At 44.8% G+C, this 23,920-nt stretch overlaps 1 protein-coding gene across 1 annotated transcript in view; it reads left to right on the top strand.

Moving 5' to 3' along the window:
- VPS53 (VPS53 subunit of GARP complex) overlaps nucleotides 1-23,920 on the top strand; it is a gene marked incomplete at its 5' end in the record, with an annotated part of 163,273 nt that overhangs the window by 135,735 nt on the left and 3,618 nt on the right. The window contains 3 exon segments of the mRNA NM_001133283.1: nucleotides 5,404-5,486; nucleotides 7,253-7,331; nucleotides 22,038-22,186. Coding sequence (NP_001126755.1) covers nucleotides 5,404-5,486; nucleotides 7,253-7,331; nucleotides 22,038-22,186 — 311 coding nt within the window.

Genomic DNA, 23,920 nt, shown 5'->3' with positions numbered 1-23,920 from the left:
AAGTACCGGGATTACAGGCATTAGCCACTGCGCCTGGCCTTATACCATAAATTATTTAGCAGTATCCCTGATCATTGTTTATGCTGCTTCAAATTTTGCTTTTTTTTTGAAACGGAGTCTCTCTCTGTCGCCCAGGCTGGAGTGCAGTGGCACGATCTCGACTCACTGCAAGCTCCCCCTCCCGAGTTCACGCCATTCTCCTGCCTCAGCCTCGCGAGTAGCTGGGACTACAGGTTCCCATCACCACGCCTGGCTAATTTTTCTTTATTTTTAGTAGAGACGGGGTTTCACTATGTTAGCCAGGATGGTCTCTATCTCCTGATCTTGTGATCTACCCGTCTCGGCCTCCCAAAGTGCTGGGATTACAGGCGTGAGCCACTGCAGGTAGCTGGAACTACAGGCACCCACTACCACGCCCAGCTAATTTTTTGTATTTTTAGTAGAGACGGGGTTTCACTGTGTTAGCCAGGATGGTCTCGATCTCCTGACCTCGTGATCCACCCGCCTTGGCCTTCCAAAGTGCTAGGATTATAGGCGTGAGCCACCGTGCCCAGCCAAAATTTTGCTTTTATAGATAATCCTGGCAGGGTACAGTGGCTCACACCTGTAATCCCAGCATTCTGGGAAGCCAAGGTGGAAGGATCGCTTGAGGCCAAGAGTCCAAGACCAGCCTGGGCAACATAGTGAGACCTGGTCTTTACAAAAAATTTAAAAATTAGTTGAGTGTGGTTGTACATGCCTGTGGTCTCAGCTACTTGGGAAGCTGAGGTTGGAGGATTGCTTGAGCCTGGGAGGTCAAAGCTGCAGTGAGCCATGATCACACCACTGCACTCCAGCCTAGGTGACAGAGTGAGACCCTGTCTCTAAAAAAAAAAAAAAGATAATCCTTACAAAGAATGTCTTTCTGAATATAGCATCTTAAATGTTTTGCATTAGTTTTCTATAACAGACTCTTAGAAGTTCTAGAAATAAGTTGAAGACCATTTTGATGACTGATGATAGAAGTAGCCAATTATTTTTTATTTAGTGAAAATTGTTTTTATTGATGATAAAAGTAATACATTCTTAGCACCTTTATCGTGATCTCTAAATACAATTTTCCACTGAAAGAAACCAGAGATTCCTGGAGAAATGACTAATTCCAGGTCAAGGGCAGGAAATGTACAAGATGAACCAGAACATCATGTCATACAAAAAGCAAGAAAAATATCAAAGACTATTAGTGTCATCTCAAGAGAACCTAGGGAGATATAGTGGGTTGAAGTGTCCCCCCAACCCCGAAATATGTCCAAGTCCTAGGCCTTGGGACATGTGTAAATGTGACCTTATCTTGGTAAATGTAATTAAGTATCTCAAGATGAGATGGCCCTGGATGTAGGGTTGGGGGGGCCCTTATCTAGTGACTGTTGTCCTTAGAAAGGAGAGAGAGATTGAACACACAGAAATACAGGGAAGAAGGCTGTGGGAAGGAGGCAGAGGCTGGAGTCAGACTTCTATGAGCCAAGGAACATCAAGGATTGCCAGCAAACACCCAAAGCTAGAAGAGAGATGTGAATAGTTTCTTCCTCAGAGCCTCCAGAAGAGTGGGGGCGTGGTGGCTCATGCCTATAATCCCAGCACTTTGGGAGGCTGAGGAGGGTGGATCACTTGAGGTCAGGAGTTTAAGACCAGCCTCGTCAACTGGCAAAACCCCGTCTCTACTAAAAGAATACAAAAATTAGCCTAGTGTGGTGGCTTCTCACTTGGCAGTCTCATTCCCCAAGCCTCAGGTCCCCGCTTCAGTATCGCCTCCTCAGAGAGCCCCTCCTTGACCACCTCCCTTCAGCAGAGAGGCCCTCCTGGCCACCCCGCTTCAGTAGGCAGCTCCCTTATTCCAGCACTGCCAAATTTCTTTCCTAACACCACAAAACCAAAGTTACATCTCGGCTGGCTTACTTCCTGATTATCTGGCTCCCCCATTAGTTTTAAGTTACATGCCAGAAAGAGTCTACTTTGTTCGCCTCTGTTCATTAGCACCAAATACAATGCCTGGTACATAATAAGTGCTTAATAAAGATCTCTTGAAGGAATAAAAGAACCCACTCTTAAGATAATGGCATTAATCCATGATGAGGCCAGAGCCCTCATGACCTAATACCTCTCAACACTGTGGCATCAGGGATTAAGTTTATAACACATAAACTTTGGAGAACACAATCAAACCACAAAACGATGTTATGAATTGCTATTGTAAACAGTTTTTTTAAAAAAATAAACTACACTTTTAAGGATACTTTTACATTTATAGAAAAATTGCAAAGATCGTTTGTATGGTTCCCATATACCACTTACCCAGTTTCCCATATTATTAACATTATTATGAAATATTTGTTACAATTAATGAACCAATAATGATGTATTATTGGTGTTGCTTTTAAATTTTATTTTCCAATTCCTTGTTGCTCAGATTCTTTTTGTCTAATATGGGGTCTCAATCTGTTGCCCAGGCTGGAGTGCGGTGGTATGATCACAGCTCACTGCAACCTGGAACGAAAGCGATCCTACCCTCAGCCTCCCAAGTGGCTGGGACTACACTGGGAGTTCAGGCACCTGCCACCATGCCTGGCCAGTATTTTTTTATTTTTTGTAGAGATAGGGTGTCACTATGTTGCTCAGGCTGGTCTTGAACTCCTGGGCTCAAGTGATCTTCTTGCCTCAGCCCCCAAAGTGTTGGGATTGCCGGGTGAGCCACTGGGCCCGGCCTGCTCAGATTATTAAGTCTCTGGTTTCTTCTTCCATTTCTCTTTGCCCCGTCTGCAATCTTTTCTTAAAGAAACTGCGTTGTTTGCCCTGTAGATTTTCCCTAGTTTTGGATTTTGCTGATTGCACCCACGAGTATTAATGGACATTTTACTTTGTCTCGTATTTTCCATAAATTGGTAGTTAGATGTAGAAGCCTGAGCTGATTCAGATTCTTTTTTACAGAAAACTACATCATAATGATGTTTTGTACGTCTACCATCAAGATACATAATGTTTGGTTGCTCTTTGTGTGATGTAAGCAGCCTCTGATGCTCAAAGGCCAGATCCATTATTCCATTAGGAGGTATAAAGAATGATACTCTGGCCGAGTGCAGGGGCTCACGCCTGTAATCCCAGCACTTTGGGAGGCTGAGGTGGGTGGATCACCTGAGGTCAGGAGTTCGAGACCAGCGTGGCCAACATAGTGAAACCCCCATCTCTACTAAAAATACAAAAATTAGGCCGGGCGTGGTGGCTCATGTCTGTAATCCCAGCACTTTGGGAGGCCGAGGTGGGTGGATCACCTGAGGTCAGGAGTTCGAGACCAGCGTGGCCAACATAGTGAAACCCCCATCTCTACTAAAAATACAAAAATTAGGCCGGGCGTGGTGGCTCATGTCTGTAATCCCAGCACTTTGGGAGGCTGAAGCGGGTAGATCATGAGGTCAGGAGTTTGAGACCAGCATGGCCAACATGTGGCCAAAAAGTGAGGAGCCTGGAGGGCTTAGAAAGCGGGGGTGCGGCAAAACAAGGGAGTGGGTCAGCAGGGCTGAGCAGGCCATGTTTCAGGGAGAGGAAGAAGGAAGTGTGAAGCATGAAGGTCCTGAGGGTGAAGGACCCTGGTGTCTCCCAGAAATTTAAAAGGCCAGTGTAACTGAAGCTTAGCAGGCAAGGTGGAAAGTGGCAAGATGGGGCCAGAAAGCTGGGCAGGACCCAATTCATGGTTAGGAATTTGGATTTTATTTTCGGTGTCATAGGAAGAGGCTGCTGAAGAGTTTAAGCACGATAAGCCTGTGCCGTAATTTGTTTTATCCTTTGTAAATACACATGTAGATTGTTTCCAGCGTTATGAGAACAGTATTGATCTGTTTTGTTCACTGAATAACTCTTATTCTCTTACACAGCCTGAACAAAGCGGGCTTTCAGTAAATATTGGTTGAATTAATGAATGCTTCAAAAAATACTTGCGTATCTTTATATGTTATTCTCCTTATTTCATTGAAATGCATTTCTAGTTGTGAAATTGCTGGTTAGGCAATATGTGTATTTAAAGTTTTGCTTTTTGAATAGCCTTCCAAAAAGGTTATACTAATTTATGCACCCCAACAGCATTCAAATCTAAGACAAAACGTTGGTTATTCTGGCGTGGCACGGTGGCTCACACCTGTAATCCCAGCTGTAATCCCAGCTACTCAGTGCTTTGGGACACAGAGGTGTGTGGATCACTTGAGGTCAGGAGTTCAAGACCATCCTGGCTGATATGGTGACACGCTGTCTCTACTAAAAATACGAAATTAGCCGGACATGGTGACGCACGCCTGTAGTCCCAGCTACTCGGGAGGCTGAGGCGGGAGAACCGCTTAAACCCTGGAGGCAGAGGTTGCAGTGAGCCAAGATCGTACCATTGCACTCCAGCCTGGGCAACAAGAGTGAAACTCCGTTTCAAAAAAGAAGGCCAAAACATTAGCTATTCTTAGAGTTTGTGTAATACGTTTACATTGCTAGATTAATCAACTCCCAGGGATATCTCCAAGTATTTACAAGTCTTGGTCCCGTTATTTTTCTTTGAGCTCCAGGAGCATGTTGAGTGTTTCTGTCCCCGGCTGTCGGCTGATGACGGCAGGGACCACATTTCTTTTGTTTACCACTGTATCCCCAATGCCTTAATGGGGTGCCTGGCCCGTAGTAGCATTCACTGACTATTTTAGCTGGTTTTACTGCTACTCACCACCAAAGGTTTCCAATCTGGGTGGGCAAGTCTGTAGTTCATGGGGCAGGGAGTATCTTAAAATCAGGGTCTTTTCAGAATGAGTTGATGTGAATTATTGATGTGTCATAAGAAACAAGTACTGCACAGTGCTAAAGGGCACAGGCTCTGGGGGAAGTTTGATTCCTGGCCCTACCACTTCTATCTTGGGTATGCCCCCCCCTCTATTTTTCTGATCTGTGAAATGAGGATGATAATAATAGAATCTTCCTCATAAGGTTGGAAGGTTGGCCAGGCACGGTGGCTCACGCCTGTAATCTCAGCACTTCGGGAGGCCAAGGCAGGCAGATCACCTGAGGTTGGGAGTTTGAGACCAGCCTGACCAACATGGTGAAACCCCGTCTCTACTAAAAATACAAAATTAGCCGGGCGTGGTAGCGTGCACCTGTAGTCCCAGCTACTCCGGAGGCTGAGGCAGGAGAATTGCTTGAACCTGGGAGGCAGAGGTTGCAGTGAGCCGAGGTCGCGCCACTGCACTCCAGCCTAGGCAACAAGAGCGAGATTCCCGTCTCAAAAAAAAAAAGTGTATGGAATTGTGCCTGAATCATCAAACTCAGTAAATGTTAACTATTATTGTGATGGTACTTCTTTGGATAATCATTAACCATGCATCCGTTTCTCCTGTTTTTCAACAGCTAGAAGAAAAACTCAAAGAAAAAGTGGATGTAAGTCTGATTGAACGAATCAATCTGACTGGAGAGATGGACACGTTCAGCACGTATGTACCCTGCACACACTTGCTCGCTGCCGTTTACCACACAGCAGCGTGCAGCACGTATATACCTTGTACACGCTTGCTGGCTGCCTGCCCTTTCTTCACTACACAACAGCGTGCAGCACGTATATACCTTGTACACGCTTGCTGGCTGCCTGCCCTTTCTCGACTACACAGCAGCGTGCAGCACGTATATACCTTGTACACGCTTGCTGGCTGCCTGCCCTTTCTCGACTACACAGCAGCGTGCAGCACGTATATACCTTGTACACGCTTGCTGGCTGCCTGCCCTTTCTCGACTACACAGCAGCGTGCAGCACGTATATACCTTGTACACGCTTGCTGGCTGCCTGCCCTTTCTCTACTACACAGCAGCGTGCAGCACGTATATACCTTGTACACGCTTGCTGGCTGCCTTCCCTTTCTTCACTACACAACAGCGTGCAGCACGTATATACCTTGTACACGCTTGCTGGCTGCCTGCCCTTTCTCGACTACACAGCAGCGTGCAGCACGTATATACCTTGTACACGCTTGCTGGCTGCCTGCCCTTTCTCGACTACACAGCAGCGTGCAGCACGTATATACCTTGTACACGCTTGCTGGCTGCCTGCCCTTTCTCTACTACACAGCAGCGTGCAGCACGTATATACCTTGTACACGCTTGCTGGCTGCCTTCCCTTTCTTCACTACACAACAGCGTGCAGCACGTATATACCTTGTACACGCTTGCTGGCTGCCTTCCCTTTCTTCACTACACAACAGCGTGCAGCACGTATATACCTTGTACACGCTTGCTGGCTGCCTTCCCTTTCTTCACTACACAACAGCGTGCAGCACGTATATACCTTGTACACGCTTGCTGGCTGCCTTCCCTTTCCTCACTACACAACAGCGTGCAGCACGTATATACCTTGTACACGCTTGCTGGCTGCCTGCCCTTTCTCGACTACACAGCAGCGTGCCTCAGGCTGTTGGCTTTAGTTACTGCAGAACCTAAGAGGTTTCTGTTAGGTCAGAATGAGTCCCTACTGGCCACTAAGAAGAAGCTTCAGAACTGGGCTGCCATTATACCTCCTCAAATGCAGTTGCTCTTTTAGCTTGTGGGGTCTTCACTGTCTCACTGTGAAGAATAACCACAGAGAAGACGTTCTCCCTTGGCCGTCGCAGAAGGCCAGGCCTACCTTCAGTGTTTTAAAGTATAAAGTATAAATGGCTTGAATTTAGCCACTGAGGGAATAAGAGTGTGGGAGTGGCAGGGGAGGTCCATCCAGGAAGTTCTAACAGTAAAGCCTTCTTTCCCTGTTAGGACCTTGTGGTATTTTTGTTGTGGTCAGTTTCTGTTCCACTGCCATTAAATGAGACAGGCATGGGCCAGGCCTCAGCTTTCACATCAACCACTTATTGAGGAAGAATCAAAGTTCTCTTCTTAGTTTATTTCCTCCACTTTTCTTAACTTTTTATTTTCTTCAGTTCTGACTTAAACATTTTTGGGAAGCAGGTTCTTTTGGAGGAAGATGTGAACAGGGATACTGGGGTGGTGATTAGGGAGACCGACCGTGGGATTCTGTATCCTGACTGGGTGAGAACACACCCAGATAAAACCAGGACATGAAGAAAGAGCCAAGCTATTCCTCCGCTGTCATTAATTAAAGCTCAAACTTTGCCGATGAAATGATGAATCTGATTTTTACACAGGGGCCTGAGTGTCAGTCATTCAGACGGCCGTTGTTTGAAGGGGTGACCACAGTGATTTGTTTGATTTGCAGCGTCATCTCCAGCAGTATTCAGCTGCTGGTTCAGGATCTGGATGCTGCCTGTGATCCTGCCCTGACTGCCATGAGCAAGGTAAGGTCTTGGGAAATGGCATCCTACAAACTAACGAGAGCAGCCCAAGGTGGCTTCTATTGGCCCTTGTCTGTAGCTTCTCCAGGCTCATCGGAGCGTAAAGGATCAGCTGAGAGGAGAATGGAAAGGCCCCCGGAGTTCCTGAAAGCACTCAGTTTGTGTCGCACCTGCGTCAGTTCAGTTGCTTGTTCTTTTAGAATGAGACAGAACATTACAGTATTGGAGGATGGCAAAAAAAAAAAGAGACGAAGTAAATGTGTTTGATGAGTCTAAAGGAGATGTTGTCTGTGGTTTATTTATAGTTTTTTTAGAGACAGGGTCTCTCTCTGTCACTCAGGCTGGAGTGCAGTGGTGCCACCATGACTCCCTGTGGCCTTGACCCCCTGGGCTCATCAGTCCTCCTGCCTCAGCCTCCCAAGTAGCTGAGACCACAGGTGCATGCCACTATGTCCAACTACTTGTTAAATTTTTTGTAGAGCTAAGAGTCTTGCTATGTTGCCCAGGCTGGTCTTGAACTCCTGGCGTCAAGCAGTCTTCCCACCGAGACCTCCCAAAGTGCTGGGATTACAGGCATGAGCCACAGTGCCCAGCTGAGATGGATCATTTTTAATTACTGAGCACTACCTCATGTTCCTATTTTTGACTTTTATGTGCCTATGCCTTTTTTTCCCAAATGAATGTCATTCCGTAAGTGCACAGACCATGTCTTTCACCCCTCTTTTATCTCTCATGTAGTCTTGAATATGGGAGATTCATTTTTGTTAATTAAAAATCAATCAGCCATGTTCCTTTATTTACGTATTATCTTTGATTAGTATCTGACACATGCTAAAAACCTTGGTGTGGTCTCACCAGAATGGGTGTTTTCATTAGTGCTTAAAGCAGTAACTTCTGACTCATTCTTCATTCTTGCCCACTGAGAGGTTTTTCCGACTCCTTCTGAGCTCTGGTGCCAATGCAAGAGTATTTGATCAGGTTGTGAACTCTGGTTTTCTAATATCGTGGTGGCAGTCAGCCCTTGGCCCTCAAGTCTCCTCCTTTGGCACTTACCGAGAGCTACCTCACCTTCCTATTTTTGACTTCTATGTGCCTATGCCTTTTTTTCCCAAATGAATGTCAATTCTGTAAGTGCACAGACCATGTCTTTCACCCCTCTTTTGTCTCTCATATAGTCTTGAATATGGGAGATTCATTTTTGTTAATTAAGTTGGAAATGGGCCTTTGTTATGCTAAACCCAAGTAACATGCAGCTGCAACTCTAGAACTTTGTAGAGCAGGGGTTGGCAAACTAGAGCCTGGGAACCAAATCTGGCCCACTGCTTGTATTTGAAAATAAAGTTTTATTGGAATACAGCCCTGTTCCTTTATTTGTGTATTATCTATGGCTGCCTTTTTGCAATATGGTGGTAGAATTGAGCCATTGCAGCAGAGACTAGCCCACAAAGCTAAAAAAATTAAATATTTACTCTCTGGCCTTTTACAGAAAAAGTTTGCCGTCTGCTCTAGAGTCATAGGCTCTTGTAGCAAATTCTGGAGAAACAATTTATCTAGGTTGTACTGGCCAGTACCAGAGGGCAGTGGGAGGAACACTAACTTTAGAGTCAGACAGACCTAACTCCTCCAGGGTTTCCTTTGGGGTGTTGAGCAAATGATTCACCTGTCTGGGCCAACATGACATCATCTGGGCCCACATACCCCAAGTGAACTGTGGATCTCTGCCTCCCAGCATTGCTATGAGGATGAAACATGGAACGGACGGGTCTAGTGCCAGGCACATAGTAAATGCTCATTAAATGTTAGTTCCCTCTCCCTCTTGTCAGGAGGAGTGACCATGTCACAAGGTTGTGTGAGCAGACATTTGGTCTGAATTTGGTTTTGCAGTAGATTGTAAATATTTAACAAAAATAAGATTAAAACCAAAATGTAGGCTTTAGGGTTTTATGAACTGAAGTGGCGAGTCCTAAAATAGCTGATGTCACAGTTTTATTCAAAAAGCTGATCTTTTCAGCAGTCCGGTGCTGATGGGTACTTCCAGTGTTCTCAGCATTCACAGGAGAACACTCTGAGCAGGCAAATTGAGGCCAGTCCATCTGCTTAGAGGATTCGTTTTGCAGGCTCTCATTATCCCCTTGCTGCTGGTAAGCATTCTCTACATCCTGAGTGTGATCTGTTCCAGCTGCCATCTCTCCTGAACTGCCACACACTTTAGATCGGAATGCAGCTGGTGAAAGAATTTTTACATTTACCAAAGGAAGAGTGGAATTTTTTTTTTTTTCAATAAAATCTACAGTTGGAAGGGGTTTAACACTGCAAGTGTTGCTTATACGAACTGTCGGTTCGTTCGGTGGATTTCCCTCAAACCCTGCCCCGTCCCACCCTCCACTTCTCCCCCGTGCCCACACCAGCAAATATGAACAGAGACCGTGCCTCCAGAGTCCTCTGTTTATATCATAGGAAAACCACAGACTTGGGAACGCAGCAGCTGGGAGGCCATTACTTTTTGTCTGAGTCTTCTGGAGTTCTAGCAAAATAAAATCCATGTGATGGAAATAAACAAGCCAAGTGGTCACAAATTGATTCAACACACGTTCTGTGTTCTTTATGCCTGCATCCTGTTTTGTGTAGTTTCTTCTAGGATTTAAAAACTGATTCAACACACATTCTGTGTTCTTGATGCCAGCATCCTGTTTTGTGTAGTTTCTTCTAGGATTTAAAAAAACTTTTGTGATAATGGTTATTTCTGTCTCTGATTCTATCATTTTTGCTGCTGGTTAAACAGTTCAGTTCAGACCCTGCCCAGCACAGTACTGGGAGCTGCGAGGCTCAGAAAGGCATAAACCCTTGGCTAAGGTGTTTAGATTCCAGTAGCTGAGGGCAAGAGATGTGTAAGATGACAGCAACACCCAGTAACTTTAAGAGATGAGGAAATCAGTGCTGTAAGAAAAGTACAAAATACACCCTCTTTAAAGAGGGAGGAGTTCATATCCAGGTGGGGAGGCAAAGAAGGCCCTTGTAAGGAAGTGGTGTTTGAAACAGATGAGGGCAAAGTTCTGAATGAATTTGTGATTAGGAGGGCAGTTCAAACGGGGTGAAAACATGAGTAAAGAGAGGTTAGGAAAGCTAAAGAGCTTGGTTCAAACTGCCAATCTCATTCAGCATCCCAGGGGCTCCTCAGGCTACTCCTATACTTGGACTGACAGAGTTAAGATTGGAAACGAGACTGCCCTCAAGGAGTCTATACCCTGCTGGGAAGAAAACTGAGAACAACCAATACTGTAAATAAGTGTATCTTATAAATGTCAGAATGACTGTTGGCTGGCCAAAGTGGAGTGTAGTCGTTGGATGATTCCAGAAGGACTATTGGCTGGCCAAAGTGCAGTGTAGTCATTGGATGATTCTGAGTTGACGGAAGGAGACTTCCTTGACAAAATGGATTGAGCCTGGCAACTTGGTTAAGTCATTTTCCTGGGAGACCTCATTGTCATGGAAGGCATCCCGTGGCCTCTTCCTTGGTTGGCATATAGAGCTTTCATTATCTCTCTCTTTACTCCACTGCTAGGTCAGTTTCTGCCGCTCACTCTGGAGTACGTGCCCTGTTCTCCAGTCTCAGCCGTGTGTACTTCCCTGAATGCACATGGCTCTTTTGTGGCTTCCGTGCCTTTTCTCATTTTATTCTTTCTGCCCTGAATTTTCTTCATGCTATCGTCTGCCCAAGGAGCACATCCTTTAAGATCAAGTTCAAATGTCTGTCCCCATTTAAAAACCTGAGGTATAATTCACATACCACAGAATTCACCCTTTTAAAGTATACAGTTGGCCAGGAGCAGTGGCTCACTCCTTTGGGAGCACTTTGGGAGGCTGAGGAGGGCAAATCATTTGAGGTCAGGAGTTCGAGGCCAGCATGGTGAGACCCTGTCTCTACTGAAAACACAAAAAATTTGCTGGACATGATGGCACACACCTATAGTCCCAGCTACTCAGGAGGCTGAGGTAGGAGAATCTCTTGAACCTGGGAGGCCGAGGTTGTAGTGAGCAAAGATTGCAGCACAGCACTCCAGCCTGGGTGACAGAGTGAGACTCTATTTTATAAGTAAATAAATAAAGTGTACAATTTAGTTGTTTTTAGTATATTCACAATGTCATGAAACCACCACCACCATCTAATTCCAGAACATCTTCATCACCCCAAAAAGAAACCCCGTACCTCTCAGCAGTCATTCTCCATTCCCCTGACAACCATTAGCCTACTTTCTGTCTCTATAGATTTGCCCCTCCTGACATTTTGCATACATAGAATCATATGGCATGTGGCACGTCTTGTGCCTGGCTCTCTTCACTTAGCGTAGTGTTTTCAGGGCATGTTCATGGTGGGGCATGTGTCAGCACTCCATTCCTTCTTGTGGCTGAGTAACATTGCATCATATAGATAGATCACATTTTGTTTATTCGTTCATCTATTGGATGTTTGAGTTATTTCTACTTTCTAATTTTGAATAATGCTGTGAATATTCATGTACAATTTTTCATGTGAACATGTTTTCAGTTCTCTTCAATATGTACCTAAAGGCCAGGCGTGGTGGCTCATGCCTCTAATCCCAGCACATTGGGAGGCCGAGGTGGGCAGATCACCTGAGATCAGGAGTTCAAGACCAGCCTGGCCAACATGGCGAAACCCTGTCTCTAATAAAAATACAAAAATTAGCCGGGTGTGGTAGCGTGCGCGCCTGTAATCCCAGCTACTTGGGAGGCTGAGACAGGAGAATGGCTTGAACCTGGGAGGTGGAGGTTGCAGTGAGCCAAGATTGCACCACTGCACTCCAGCCTGGGTGACAGAGGGAGACTCTGTCTCAAAAAAAAAAAAAAAAAAAAGGACCTAAGGGACCTAAGGAATGGAACTGAAAGAGCCATATGGTCAATTTATGTTTAACATTTTGAGAAACTGCCAAACTGTTTTCTGAAGTGACTGTGCTGTTGTACCTTTCCACCAGCAAAGTGTAAGGAATCCAGTTTCTCCACATCTTCTCCCACACTTGTTTTCCTTTTTTAATTATAGCCATTTTCATGGGTGTGAAGTGGTATCTCATTGTGGTTTCAGTTTGCATTTCTCCCATGACTAATATGTTGATCACCTTCTCAGGTGCTACTGGCGATTTGTATATTCTCTTTGAAGAAATGAGAATTAAATGTTTTGCCCATCTTAAAATTGGGTTGTCTTTCTGTTGTTGAATTGTAAAAGTTCTTTTTATATCTGGATACTAGACCCCTTATCAGATATGAAATTTGTATATATTCTCTCCCATTCTGTGGGTGGGTTGCCTTTTCACTTTCTTGATAATGTCCTTGATTTTCTGAAGTTGGTATATCCTGTGTGTGTGTGTGTGTGTGTGTGTGTGTGTGTGTGTGTGTGATATCTAAGATACCATTGCCTGATCCAGAATCATAAAGATTTACTCTGTGGTTTCTTCTAAGAATTTTAGTTTTAGTTCTTAAATTTAGGTCTTCACAAAAAAGAAAAAAAGGAAAAAAATGTAGGTCTTCAATCCATTTTGAGTTAATTTTTGTATATGGTGTGAGGCAAAGATTCAGCAGCATTCTTTTGCTGAAAGGATACTCAGCTTTCCCAGCACTATTTGTTGAAATGACTGTTCTTTTCACATTGGATGGTCTTGATACCCTCGTAAAAAATCAGTTAACCATAGATGTGTGGGATTATTTCTGGACTCTCAGTTCTATTCCATCTATCTGTATGTCTATCCTCAGCATCTGTATGTCCATCCTCAGGCCAGTACCACACTGTTTGGCTATAATAGCTTTGTAGTAATCTTTGAAATCAAGAAGTATGAGTCTTCCAACTTTGTTCTTTTTCATCACTGTTTTGGCTCTTCTAAGTCCCTTACAATGTCAGCATTTCTTGCCTCAGCTAGAGCATATTTCTTTCTCTTTCAAGACACCACAGTACCTAGACTACCTTTCTGCTTTGTTATGTAATCATTTTTATGTCTTTGTCTTCTCTATTAAACTTTGAGCAACTTGAGGGCTGTGTCTTATTCATTTTGGAAACCCGTGGCACAGCACAGTACTTGCTTAACTGTAGCATTCCCTGAATGACTTTGAAGGTAAAGAGGGAGCCGGGGAGCAGGAGAGAAAGAACCGAAGGACCACAAACACCCTTTTGACCAAAGATTGGTTAACAAGTGAGACATAGATAACTCTACTGAGCAGATGTAGCCGGGTGGAGCTGGTAGATGTAGAGTAGGAAACTTGGACAACTTTGTGAGAGACGGTGGGGTCATAGAATCCCTGAAACCTTTAGGTCCATAGCCGGTGCTGTTGAGGATGGAGTGATGCTCCTCGATGGCACCTGATAGCAGAAGGGCTTCTGACTACAGCAGGTGGCATCCTGGAGCTGACTGAAGAGATATGGGAATGAAGGAATATGAGCCCCCCGGGGGTGTGGCATGGAGTCCTGCTACTAGACAAGGAGAGGGAAATGCAGAGCGGCAGAGTTTGCTAGATTCACATGCAGGTGCAGCCTTCTGCAGGCCAGGCCGAAGCAGGGGGAGGAAAATGTGATGAAAGTCGGGTGGTCCCTCCGAAACTCTGACTTTGAGATTCTAGTAGTGTTGCTGATGAGTTATAGCAAAATTAACTTCTAGACCACGTTTCCTTCCCATAGTGTTATTTTCTTTCTTTCATTAAAAAATTTCCTCACTCTGTTGCCCAGGCTCGGGTGCGGTGGCATAATCATAGTTTACTGCAGCCTTGACCTCCTGGGTTCGAGTGATCCTCCCACCCCAGCCTCCCAAATCGCTGGTACTACCAGCACACACTACCACACCTGGCTAATTTTCTTGATTTTTAGTAGACATGAGGTCTTGCTATGTTGCCCAGGCCAGTCTCAAACTCCTGAGCTCTAGTGATCCTCCCACCTCGGCCTCCCAAAATGCTGGAATTACAAGTGTGAGCCACTGTGCCCAGCCTCCATATTGCTTATGTTCTTAGATAACCTGTATGAGTTGATAATAAGTTACTATTTACTGAGCACTTACCAGGAATTGGAACCCAATTAATTTCATTCTAACAATAAATTCATAAGATGGCTATGCTATTTCCCCTTTTCACAGATAAAGAAGCTGAAACAGAGACATTAAATCACCTGCTCCAGATCTTTTAGCTACTCGGGAGGCTAAGGTGGGAAGATCGCTTCAGCCTGAGAGGCAGAGATTGCAGTAAGCTGTGATCACGCCACCACACTGTCTCTTTATGCAGGATTGTGCCATGCCATACAGAGAGAGTAAGTCTTTTTGGCAAATGTGGCAACTGAGGCAAAATCAGTTTAAGTAACCTGCCTAAAAGTGGAAGAGCCTCGGCCTCCTAAACTGCTGGGATTACAAGCATGTTGCCATCGCGCCCGGCCAGATTTTTCTGAAAAAAAGAATAAAATTTAAATCACCATAATTTCAATTAATTGATACATTTCTGTCAGCATGTGCCCAGTCCTGGTGGGTCCACACGAGTGTTCATGCTGATATGATTATGAGTTCTTCAAGCATTCACCATCATCATGGTGTGTATTCATCTCCAGCTTTTCTTGATCTGACACCAGGACTTTTCTACAGTGGAGAAGACGTGTTGAGCAGCCAACCCACATATTCCAATCTGCGTTGAATATTTTTCCCTGAAAACTAATGAACTTTCCTTCTGGTATCTTCTTTCCTTCCTTCCTCCCTTCCTCCCTTCCTTCTTCCCTCCCTCCCTCCCTCCCTCCCTGCCTTCCTCACTCCCTCCCTCCCTCCCTCTCTCCCTTCCTCCCTTCCTCCCACTCTCCCTTCCTTCCTTCTTTCCTCCCTCCCTCCCTTCCTTCCTTCTTTCTTCCCTCCCTCCCTTCCCCCTCCCCTCCCCTCCCTCCAAACTCTCTTCCCTCCCTCCCTCCCTTCCTTCCTTCCTTCCTTCCTTCCTTCCTTCCTTCCTTCCTTCCTTCCTTCCCTCCTTCTGTTCTTCATATTATGCCCAAAGCCATATATAACTTACAATAGTGAAGCTAGAAGTAAAGCTAGTTCTCCTGATTCTGGAAAAAGTAGTTATTTGGAGTGTTTTGGTGGAAATACAAAGGATTCTATCTTTTAGATTTAAATCCCACAAATCCTTGGAAATGAGTATGTCTGGTTAAGCCCCTGTACGTAGGATAGAGAGCCGTGGGCTCCCGAGCAGGGGCTGTTGGTCTCATGGTCCCCGCCTCTCTCCGTGCCTTTTCCTAGGGCTGCTCACATCACTCAGTTAAATAATCCAAGTCTCTGTTCAGAAGCAAACACACCTAGTGTTTTGCCCATTAATGGTAGTTTTAGGAAAAAACAGAAACTGAATAAATTAAATTTTCTTACAGCCTGGCACGTAATTTATCTTAGGTTTCAGGATTGTTAACATGTATCCATTTAGGAGGCTGCGTTATGATCCCCCAAAGACACTTCGAAACAGTTAGAAGAGTTCTCAAGTCTGTTCTCATTTTCCTCAGTCATTAAAATGCAGATCTGTTTCAGAAGACCCACGGAAAGCCACGACTAAGAAACCGTCAAGTAAGTTCTACCTAGAATCAAGACACAGCTTTCTTTTTCATAAAAAAGATTTTTCCCATTATGACAAAACTAAATCACTTCCATTTTAGAAAAATGCAGATTTTTTTTTTTTTTTTTTTTTTTTTTTGACAGAGTCTCACTCTGTCCCGCAGGCTGGAGTGCAGTGGCGTGATTTGTGCTCATGGCAACCTCTGCCTCCCAGGTTCAAGTGATTCTCCTGCCTCAGCCTCCCAAGTAGCTGGGATTACAGGTGCCCGCCACCACACCCGGCTAATTTTGTATTTTTGGTAGAGACAGGGTTTCACAGTGTTGGCCAGGCTGGTCTCGAATTCCTGGCCTCAAGTGATCCACCCGCCTTGGCCTCCCAAATTGCTGGGATTACAGGCATGTTGCCCTCGCGCCCAGTCAGATTATTTTGAAAAAAAGAATAAAACTTAAATCACCATAATTTCAATTAATTGATACATTTCTAAATTAATTGATAATTATCAGTTATCTAAATTTAGTGATTTTTAGTGATAGTGCAAGTATTCTTAAAATTATAACTAGCTAAAATTTACTGTGGAATTTATACGTGCTGTGAGACGCTGTGTTAAAAGCATTCCATGCATTATCTTTCAATAATAGATTATAGATGTTACCATCATCCCAATTTTATAGATGAGAATACTGAGGCTCAGAGAAATTAGATGACTTGTTCAGGTCACCCCTTTAGAAGGTTGCACAGTGTCAGAACTCAGACTGGCTGACTCAATTTCAGCATCTTAAGTACCATCTTAATGACCTTTCCTGCTAACTTAGCAGTTATGCTTCCTTAGGCAGGTCACTCGCTGTCCTCAAGCCTGTCTTATCCTCATTTATTATTACTCACAAAGAGGAGTAATAATACCTCTTTCACTACATCATTCATTCATTAGGCAGCAAGTTCATGTGAAAATGTCAGGCACAGCGCCTGGTGCATGGTAGGTGCTCGATAAACATTCCTTCAGCTCCCAGTATGTGGTAGGTGCTTGATAAAGGTTCCTTCAGCACCTGGTGTGTGGTAGGTGCTTGATAAACGTTCCTTCAGTGCGTAGTAGGTGCTTGATAAATGTTCCTTCAGCCCCTGGTGCGTGGTAGGTGCTTGATAAACGTTCCTTTAGTGTGTAGTAGGTGCTTGATAAATGTTCCTTCAGCCCCTGGTGCATGGTAGGTGCTTGATAAACGTTCCTTTAGTGTGTGGTAGGTGCTTGATAAACGTTCCTTCAGTGCGTAGTAGGTGCTTGATAAACGTTCCTTCAGCCCCTGGTGCGTGGTAGGTGCTTGATAAACGTTCCTTCAGTGCATAGTAGGTGCTTGATAAACGTTCCTTCGGTGTGTAGTAGGTGCTTGATAAAGGTTCCTTCAGCCCTCGGTGTGTGGTAGGTGCTTGATAAACATTCCTTCAGCCCCTGGTGCATGGTAGGTGCTTGATAAACGTTCCTTCAGTGGGCAGTAGGTGCTTGATAAAGGTTCCTTCAGTGCATAGTAGGTGCTTGATAAACGTTCCTTCAGCGCCCGGTGTGTGGTAGGTGCTTGATAAAGGTTTCTTCAGCCCCTGGTGCATGGTAGGTGCTTGATAAACGTTCCTTCAGTGCATGGTAGGTGCTTGATAAACGTTCCTTCAGCCCCTGGTGCATGGTAGGGGCTTGGTAAACATTCCTTCAGTGCGTGGCAGGCACTTGATAAATGTTCCTTCATCTCTTTGGTCCCCACCTGATGCTCGGTGCCCTGCTGCACTTGCCGAAGGTACCTATAGGAAATATAGGTATTTATAGGAAATATAATTTTTAAAAATTATATTTTTAATATAATAAAATATTATATTAAATATATATAAATATATTAAATATATTTATTTATATATTTAATATATTTATTTATATTTAATTATATTAAATATTTATATATTTATAAATAATTATAAATAATTATAAATAATTATATATATAATATAAATATTTATATATTTATAAATATATAAAATATTTAAATATATTTAAATATATTTAAAAATATAAATATATAAAAAATATAATATATTAAATAATAAAATAAAATATAATAAAATATAATAATAAAAAAAATATTTATAGGAAATATAGCAGATGCTGCGGGAGTGAAAGGAGCCCCACCAGGCATCAGAGTGAGAGTAAGCGTATACGTGTGTGCCTGAGTAAAGTCTACTGCTTGAGGCCAACACCCCGGCAGCCTCAGTTATGAGACTTCAGTTGCCTGAAATGTTCCCAGAGCCCAACTGTCTGAGTCTATGCTCTGTGTCTGTCTAATGCAGTGAAGAAGTAGGAATTTAAGTATTCAGATTTTCAGGAAACCTCTTTCCAAGCTTCCTATAGCAATAGGAAAAAACAAGATCCACTAAAGCTAGTTGTGGAGCACTGTTCTCTGATCAAAGTTCCTGCTACAGTAGACTCTCTCTAGAAAGAGTGCTGGCCCCCCAGCGCCACTATGGAGTGTTAGTCAGAGCACATACTTCCTGCCCAGGCAGCGGAAGCCGGGCTCTGGGGACACTCTGGGCCCCGCAGTCTCTTCTTGTGGTGGTTAGACTAGGTCCCGGAGGCACTCATCATTTTTACTGTCTTCAAACTGTGTCTTGTTTAGATAGTACCAGTTGAACGCCATCTGTATTCAACTCTACCCAAGCCCCCAAAACAAAAAGCACAACAAGAAACAATTTTAAGTGTAGAGGGGTAACTTCTAAATGTCAAATGAAAAGTTTACCTGGAAAAGTTGAGGTCTCATTTCTACTGATGGCTTTTCATGATGTTTGTTCTTCCAGTGCAAGGTACTGTTTGTTTCCTTTTTTGAAAGAGTTCTTTGGCAGGGTGCGGTAGCTCACACCTGTAATCCCAGCACTTTGGGAGGCTGAGGCAGGAGGATTGCTTGAACCCAGGAATTCAAGACCAGTCTGGGCAACACGGTGACACCCCTGTCTCTACAAAAAGTAAAAAAGAAAAAAAAATTTTTTTAATTAGCTGAGCATGGTAGTGTACACCTGTGGTCCCAGCTACTTGGGAGGCAGAGCTGGGAGGATCGCTGGAGCCCAGGAAGTCAAGGCTGCAGTGAACTATGATTGTACCACTGCACTCCAGCCTGGGCAGCAGAGACTCTGTCTCAAAAAAAATGAAAAATAAAGAGTCGTTTGCTTGATCACTATGTTTCGTTAGCGTCTCCTTGAGAAACAGGCCTTACCTTTAACGAAGGCCTAGTTAAGTGCTTTTATTCTTTTTTTGGGTGGGGTGGCGGGGGCGGGTCTGGGGGGAAGTTGTCTAGCAAGCACCTTGTTGTGGGGTTTGGGCTTTAGATAGACCTGGTTGGGCTTTAGATAGACCTGGTTTGGGCTTTAGATTGACCGGGTTGGGCTTTAGATAGACCTGGTTTGGACTTTAGATAGACCTGGTTGTCCCAGCTGTGAAATTTTGTGCACGATACCAAATCTCTTTGAGCTTTTTGAATTTCCTCATCTACAAGGTTGTTGTGAGAACTAAGTGAGACCATGTATGAATAGTAAATGAGATGACGTATGTTTAGGGCCATGCAAAGGGACCTGCGAAGTTCGGTCTTAATGTAGCTATCCTGGGCAGTTCAGGTTGTGACCCCAACCTTCAGTCACCCATGGTGGATGATGGCAAGCATCAGCCATCTGAGGCTGGAGTGCAGTGGTACAGTCACAGCTCCCTGCAGCCCCAACCTTCTGGGCTCCAGTGACCCTTCTGCCTCAGCCTCCCCGGTAGCTGAGACTATAGGCATGTGCCACATTTTAAAAAAATACTAAAGGCAAGGTCACCTTTTATTGTTTTCTAGTACTTTAAATCACTTTCTTAGTTCACTAAGCTGACTTAAGTTTAAAATCATGAATCCACTTGGCCTTTGCTAATACTTCTTTTAACTTGACTGATGGAGTCGTGACTGACGGGAGTATTAAAGCAAATCAGCTCTTTTCACACATATTCCAAACGTGGGCACATACTGACTTGGCCAGTGATCATCAAGAGGAGTTCGGTGACGAGCATGCGGAATAACCAGCGGGAAGTTGAAGAAATCCTGGGCCCCTGCTTGGTCTTGCTTCAGAGCTGCTTTGTAACTGGTGACAGAGCACGTCGCCACCTCCTTTCATGGAGGGCTGTCGTGTTTAGATCATTGTTGATCAACTGTTTTGAGATTTTGAAATATACAAAGCTGCCAGCTTGGAAAGTAATAGTCATTGCTATGGACACGATTGGCTTTGGGGGCATCAAGCCCTCCCAGTTCGCTATGTCTACCCGGAACATTCTACTCCAAGTCCTGCTGCAGAGCCCAGGAAATGCTGACAGCACCTGTCAATTTTGGCCTTACCCTATGAGCTCATTTAAAATCACCCAGGATGCTCATTGTTTGGATGGGTCAAATCTTCAAAATCAAATGGAAAAAGAAGCCTCTTGCGTAAGATGAAAGATAATGAGGAAAAACATTTCACATAACCAAAGCATTAGAATGTTAAGTCAGTTCATATTAGACCTTTCTACTGTTTCTTCATTGTTTGTTTCTGTTTTTTCCCGGTAATAAATTAGAGTTCTTTTTCCTGTGTGGAGCCTGGTTATGAAACCTTGCATAAGACTCTTCATGTCTCTGGGCCTTCGTTTTCTTATCTGTGAAATGAAGATGGAGGTCCCTTCCTGCTTTTCTGTGGTTCTGTGTGTACACATCCCTAAAGCTTTTGAATACAAATATCCGCTGATTTGAAAAAACATTAGGAGTCATTTGAGCTTCCCACAGCTGGGGAATCATCCACGTAGGATGTGATTCTTTTAAACAAGCTCTCTCAGTATTGATTTTTTCCTTTCCCCAAGAGCTCTATAAAAATAGTGTTTTCTTGCCAGAGACATCAGGGCCTCAGAACTACTGACCTCCTTCTATGAACATATTATATGGTTTGTGTTTGGCTTAGGATCTCTTTAACAGACCATCCAGCTCCACTGTGAGAGGCTGACTCAGCAGAACCCTCCAGACCATTCCCACTCTTCGGGATTAGAGTGCCCTTCCCTGCTAGCCCGGGGCAGGCTAGGAGCTGGTACTGCAACCATCTCCTGCATGCACCCTTGAGGGATGGCACACTGCAGCATTGCCTCCTTCTGTTCCCAGGACTCAGTGTTGCCAAGTGCCACGTAGTCCAAGAATCCCGCCAGTTTGCCGTCGGTGTCTTCCAGATCCTGTCGTTAGGGCTCAGGTTGAAGCAGGTCTGGCACTTTTGTTCACAGCCTGTTCAGGGACCACCTCCATGCTCTCAGCAATGTTCTCTCCCCTGCGCCTGGCTCCTGGCCTGTTCCCTATGTCTCCATCTTACCCTCTGGTCCACCCTAGTGTTTGCCAGAGATTCTCTTTCCCTTCCCCTTATTGAAATCCTGACATAATCCCAAAGGTTTTAGGAGTGTAAGATTCTACACACATACCTCTTCAAGTGTTTTATTATGGAAATTTTTGAATATATTCAAAAGTAGAGGAAACAGTGTGGTCAGCCTCTATGTACCTGTCACTCAGCTTCACGATCTTATTTCATCTGCACCTCTTCCCAGTAACTTCATATTATTTTGAAGCAACATCCCCACGTGTCATATCATTTCTAGTTTTCTGTGTTAAAGAATCCCAAACTCCTCCCAGTTGACTGGAGAGAAAGGTGTCTGTGAATTCCCCTCCAGGTTTCACGTCACTTAGCCCAGCCACCTCTCTCATCTCCCAGGCTGCCGGTCAGCTTGGGAGTCGGCGTCCCTCCCCGTTCTGCTGCAGTCCCCTGCTGTGGGGCACTTGGCAGGAGAACAGGATCCTTTACGACTGGGTAGCTTAGCTGAGAAGGGAAGGCTGTTTCAGGCAGATCGGGGACAAGGCAGGAAAAGGAAAGGGCCTGGGTCACACCTCACTGTCGGGTCCACTGGGCACACTCGTAATTGTCCTGAGTATCAGTCCCTACAGAACGAATAAGAAACTCCCCAGGACAAAAGGGCCTGATTCCTGTGATACCAAAGCTGTGACCTGATTTCCACTCCAGCCCCTCCCTTCCCCAGTAACAGGCGACACCGTTCTCCTGCAAGGGATTCAACGCCTCATCCTTTCTCCATTTCAGATGCAGTGGCAGAACGTGGAGCACGTTGGTGACCAGAGCCCCTACGTCACCTCTGTCATTCTGCACATCAAGCAGAACGTCCCCATCATCCGTGACAACCTGGCTTCCACACGCAAGTACTTCACTCAGTTCTGCATTAAATTTGCAAAGTAAGTCCTGGGACATTCTTATCTCTAGGTTCTTTTTTTTTTTTTTTTAATAGACTTTATGTTTTAGAACAGTTTTAGGTTCACAGCCAAATTGAGCAGAAAGTACAGAGATTTCCCGTGTACCTGACCCCCGCGCATGCACAGTCTTCCCATTACCGACACCCCCCCACACACAAAGTGGCATGTTCGTTACAGTGGATGAACCTGCATCAACACGTCATTATCACCTGGACTCTGTGACGTCGTGCTGGACATTCCCTCAGTTTGGACAAATGTACAGTGACATGTGGCCGCCATTTCAGTGTCATACTCAACTGTTTTTATACCATACTTCCCACGAGCATCCTCACAACTGAGTGTCCCCACCATCTAGCTGGGGTTCGTTCTGGTGCCTGCAGTACTGATTTTAATACCATACTTCCCACCAGCATCCTCACAATTGAGTGTCCCCACCATCCAGCTGGGGTTCGTTCTGGTGCTTGCAGTACTAATTTTAATACCGTATTTCCCACCAGCATCCTCACAATTGGAGTGTCCCCACCATCCAGCTGGGGTTCGTTCTGGTGCCTGCAGTACTGATTTTAAAACCATACTTCCCACCAGCATCCTCACAATTGGAGTGTCCCCACCATCCAGCTAGGGTTCGTTCTGGTGCCTGCAGTACTGATTTTAAAACCATACTTCCCACCAGCATCCTCACAATTGGAGTGTCCCCACCATCCAGCTGGGGTTCGTTCTGGTGCCTGCAGTACTGATTTTAAAACCATACTTCCCACCAGCATCCTCACAATTGGAGTGTCCCCACCATCCAGCTGGGGTTCGTTCTGGTGCCTGCAGTACTGATTTTAATACCATACTTCCCACCAGCATCCTCACAACTGAGTGTCCCCACCATCCAGCTGGGGTTCGTTCTGGTGCCTGCAGTACTGATTTTAATTTGTATGCAAAAGAAGCATAATAATAAAACTAAATCTGCTACTTAAAGTCACAGGCAACGGTAACAGCAGTACAATTGCCAGCCATGTGAAGGCAAACAAAAATGAATGGGGCCTACTGTTGTTTTGAACTATGCAGGCATAAGCTCCCCTTGCCCAGGATTGGATAATTAAAATTCTTTTTCAGGGATTCCCTATATGCATTTTGTTTCTCTGACTGGCTTATAAATGCCTCTTAAGGGTAGGAGCCATCAGTTCTGTTTCTTTTGAGCCTTCTTGTCCTCCCTCCCCCTGGTATTTTTTACCATGGCTGCTAGAATTTATCTATTCATACTTGGACACACTCTTGGTCCGAGGAAGGCACTAGAAATTGGGATGCACAAGTCAGGGAGCTCCCTGGCCAAGGCAGGTGAGTGCACCCTGAGCCGTGTGTCTTCCTACTGTGTCCTCGTGTGTGGCCATTTCTGCCCTGAGTTTTGAAGTGAGGAAATAGTTTAGTTCTTTGCCAATCACCATCTGGCTTAGCACCATTTCCCGTGATACCAGGTGGTGTTGAGGGTCAGTGTCTCCTCTGACCAGTTATCAAGCAAGCATTTTGGCAGACTTCTCAGGGAAGGGCTTCAGGAGGGTCAGCCCAGGCCAAGCTACTGTATTTGGGTTGTTCCCATCCAGGCCCCAGCTGGTGATTCAGGACTCCAAGTTTCTGTCTTCCCCCAATCTCTCCCAGTTTCCCTGTACCTCACAAATGAACCCCTCAGGACTAACAATTATGGAGTGGCTTGTGGTGTCAGCTTTACTT

Source organism: Pongo abelii, chromosome 19 (assembly GCF_028885655.2).
Source record: "Pongo abelii isolate AG06213 chromosome 19, NHGRI_mPonAbe1-v2.0_pri, whole genome shotgun sequence".
Taxonomy (NCBI): Eukaryota; Metazoa; Chordata; class Mammalia; order Primates; family Hominidae; genus Pongo; species Pongo abelii.
Note: the sequence above shows the minus strand (reverse complement) of the source record. Positions and strands in the feature narration are given on the sequence as shown.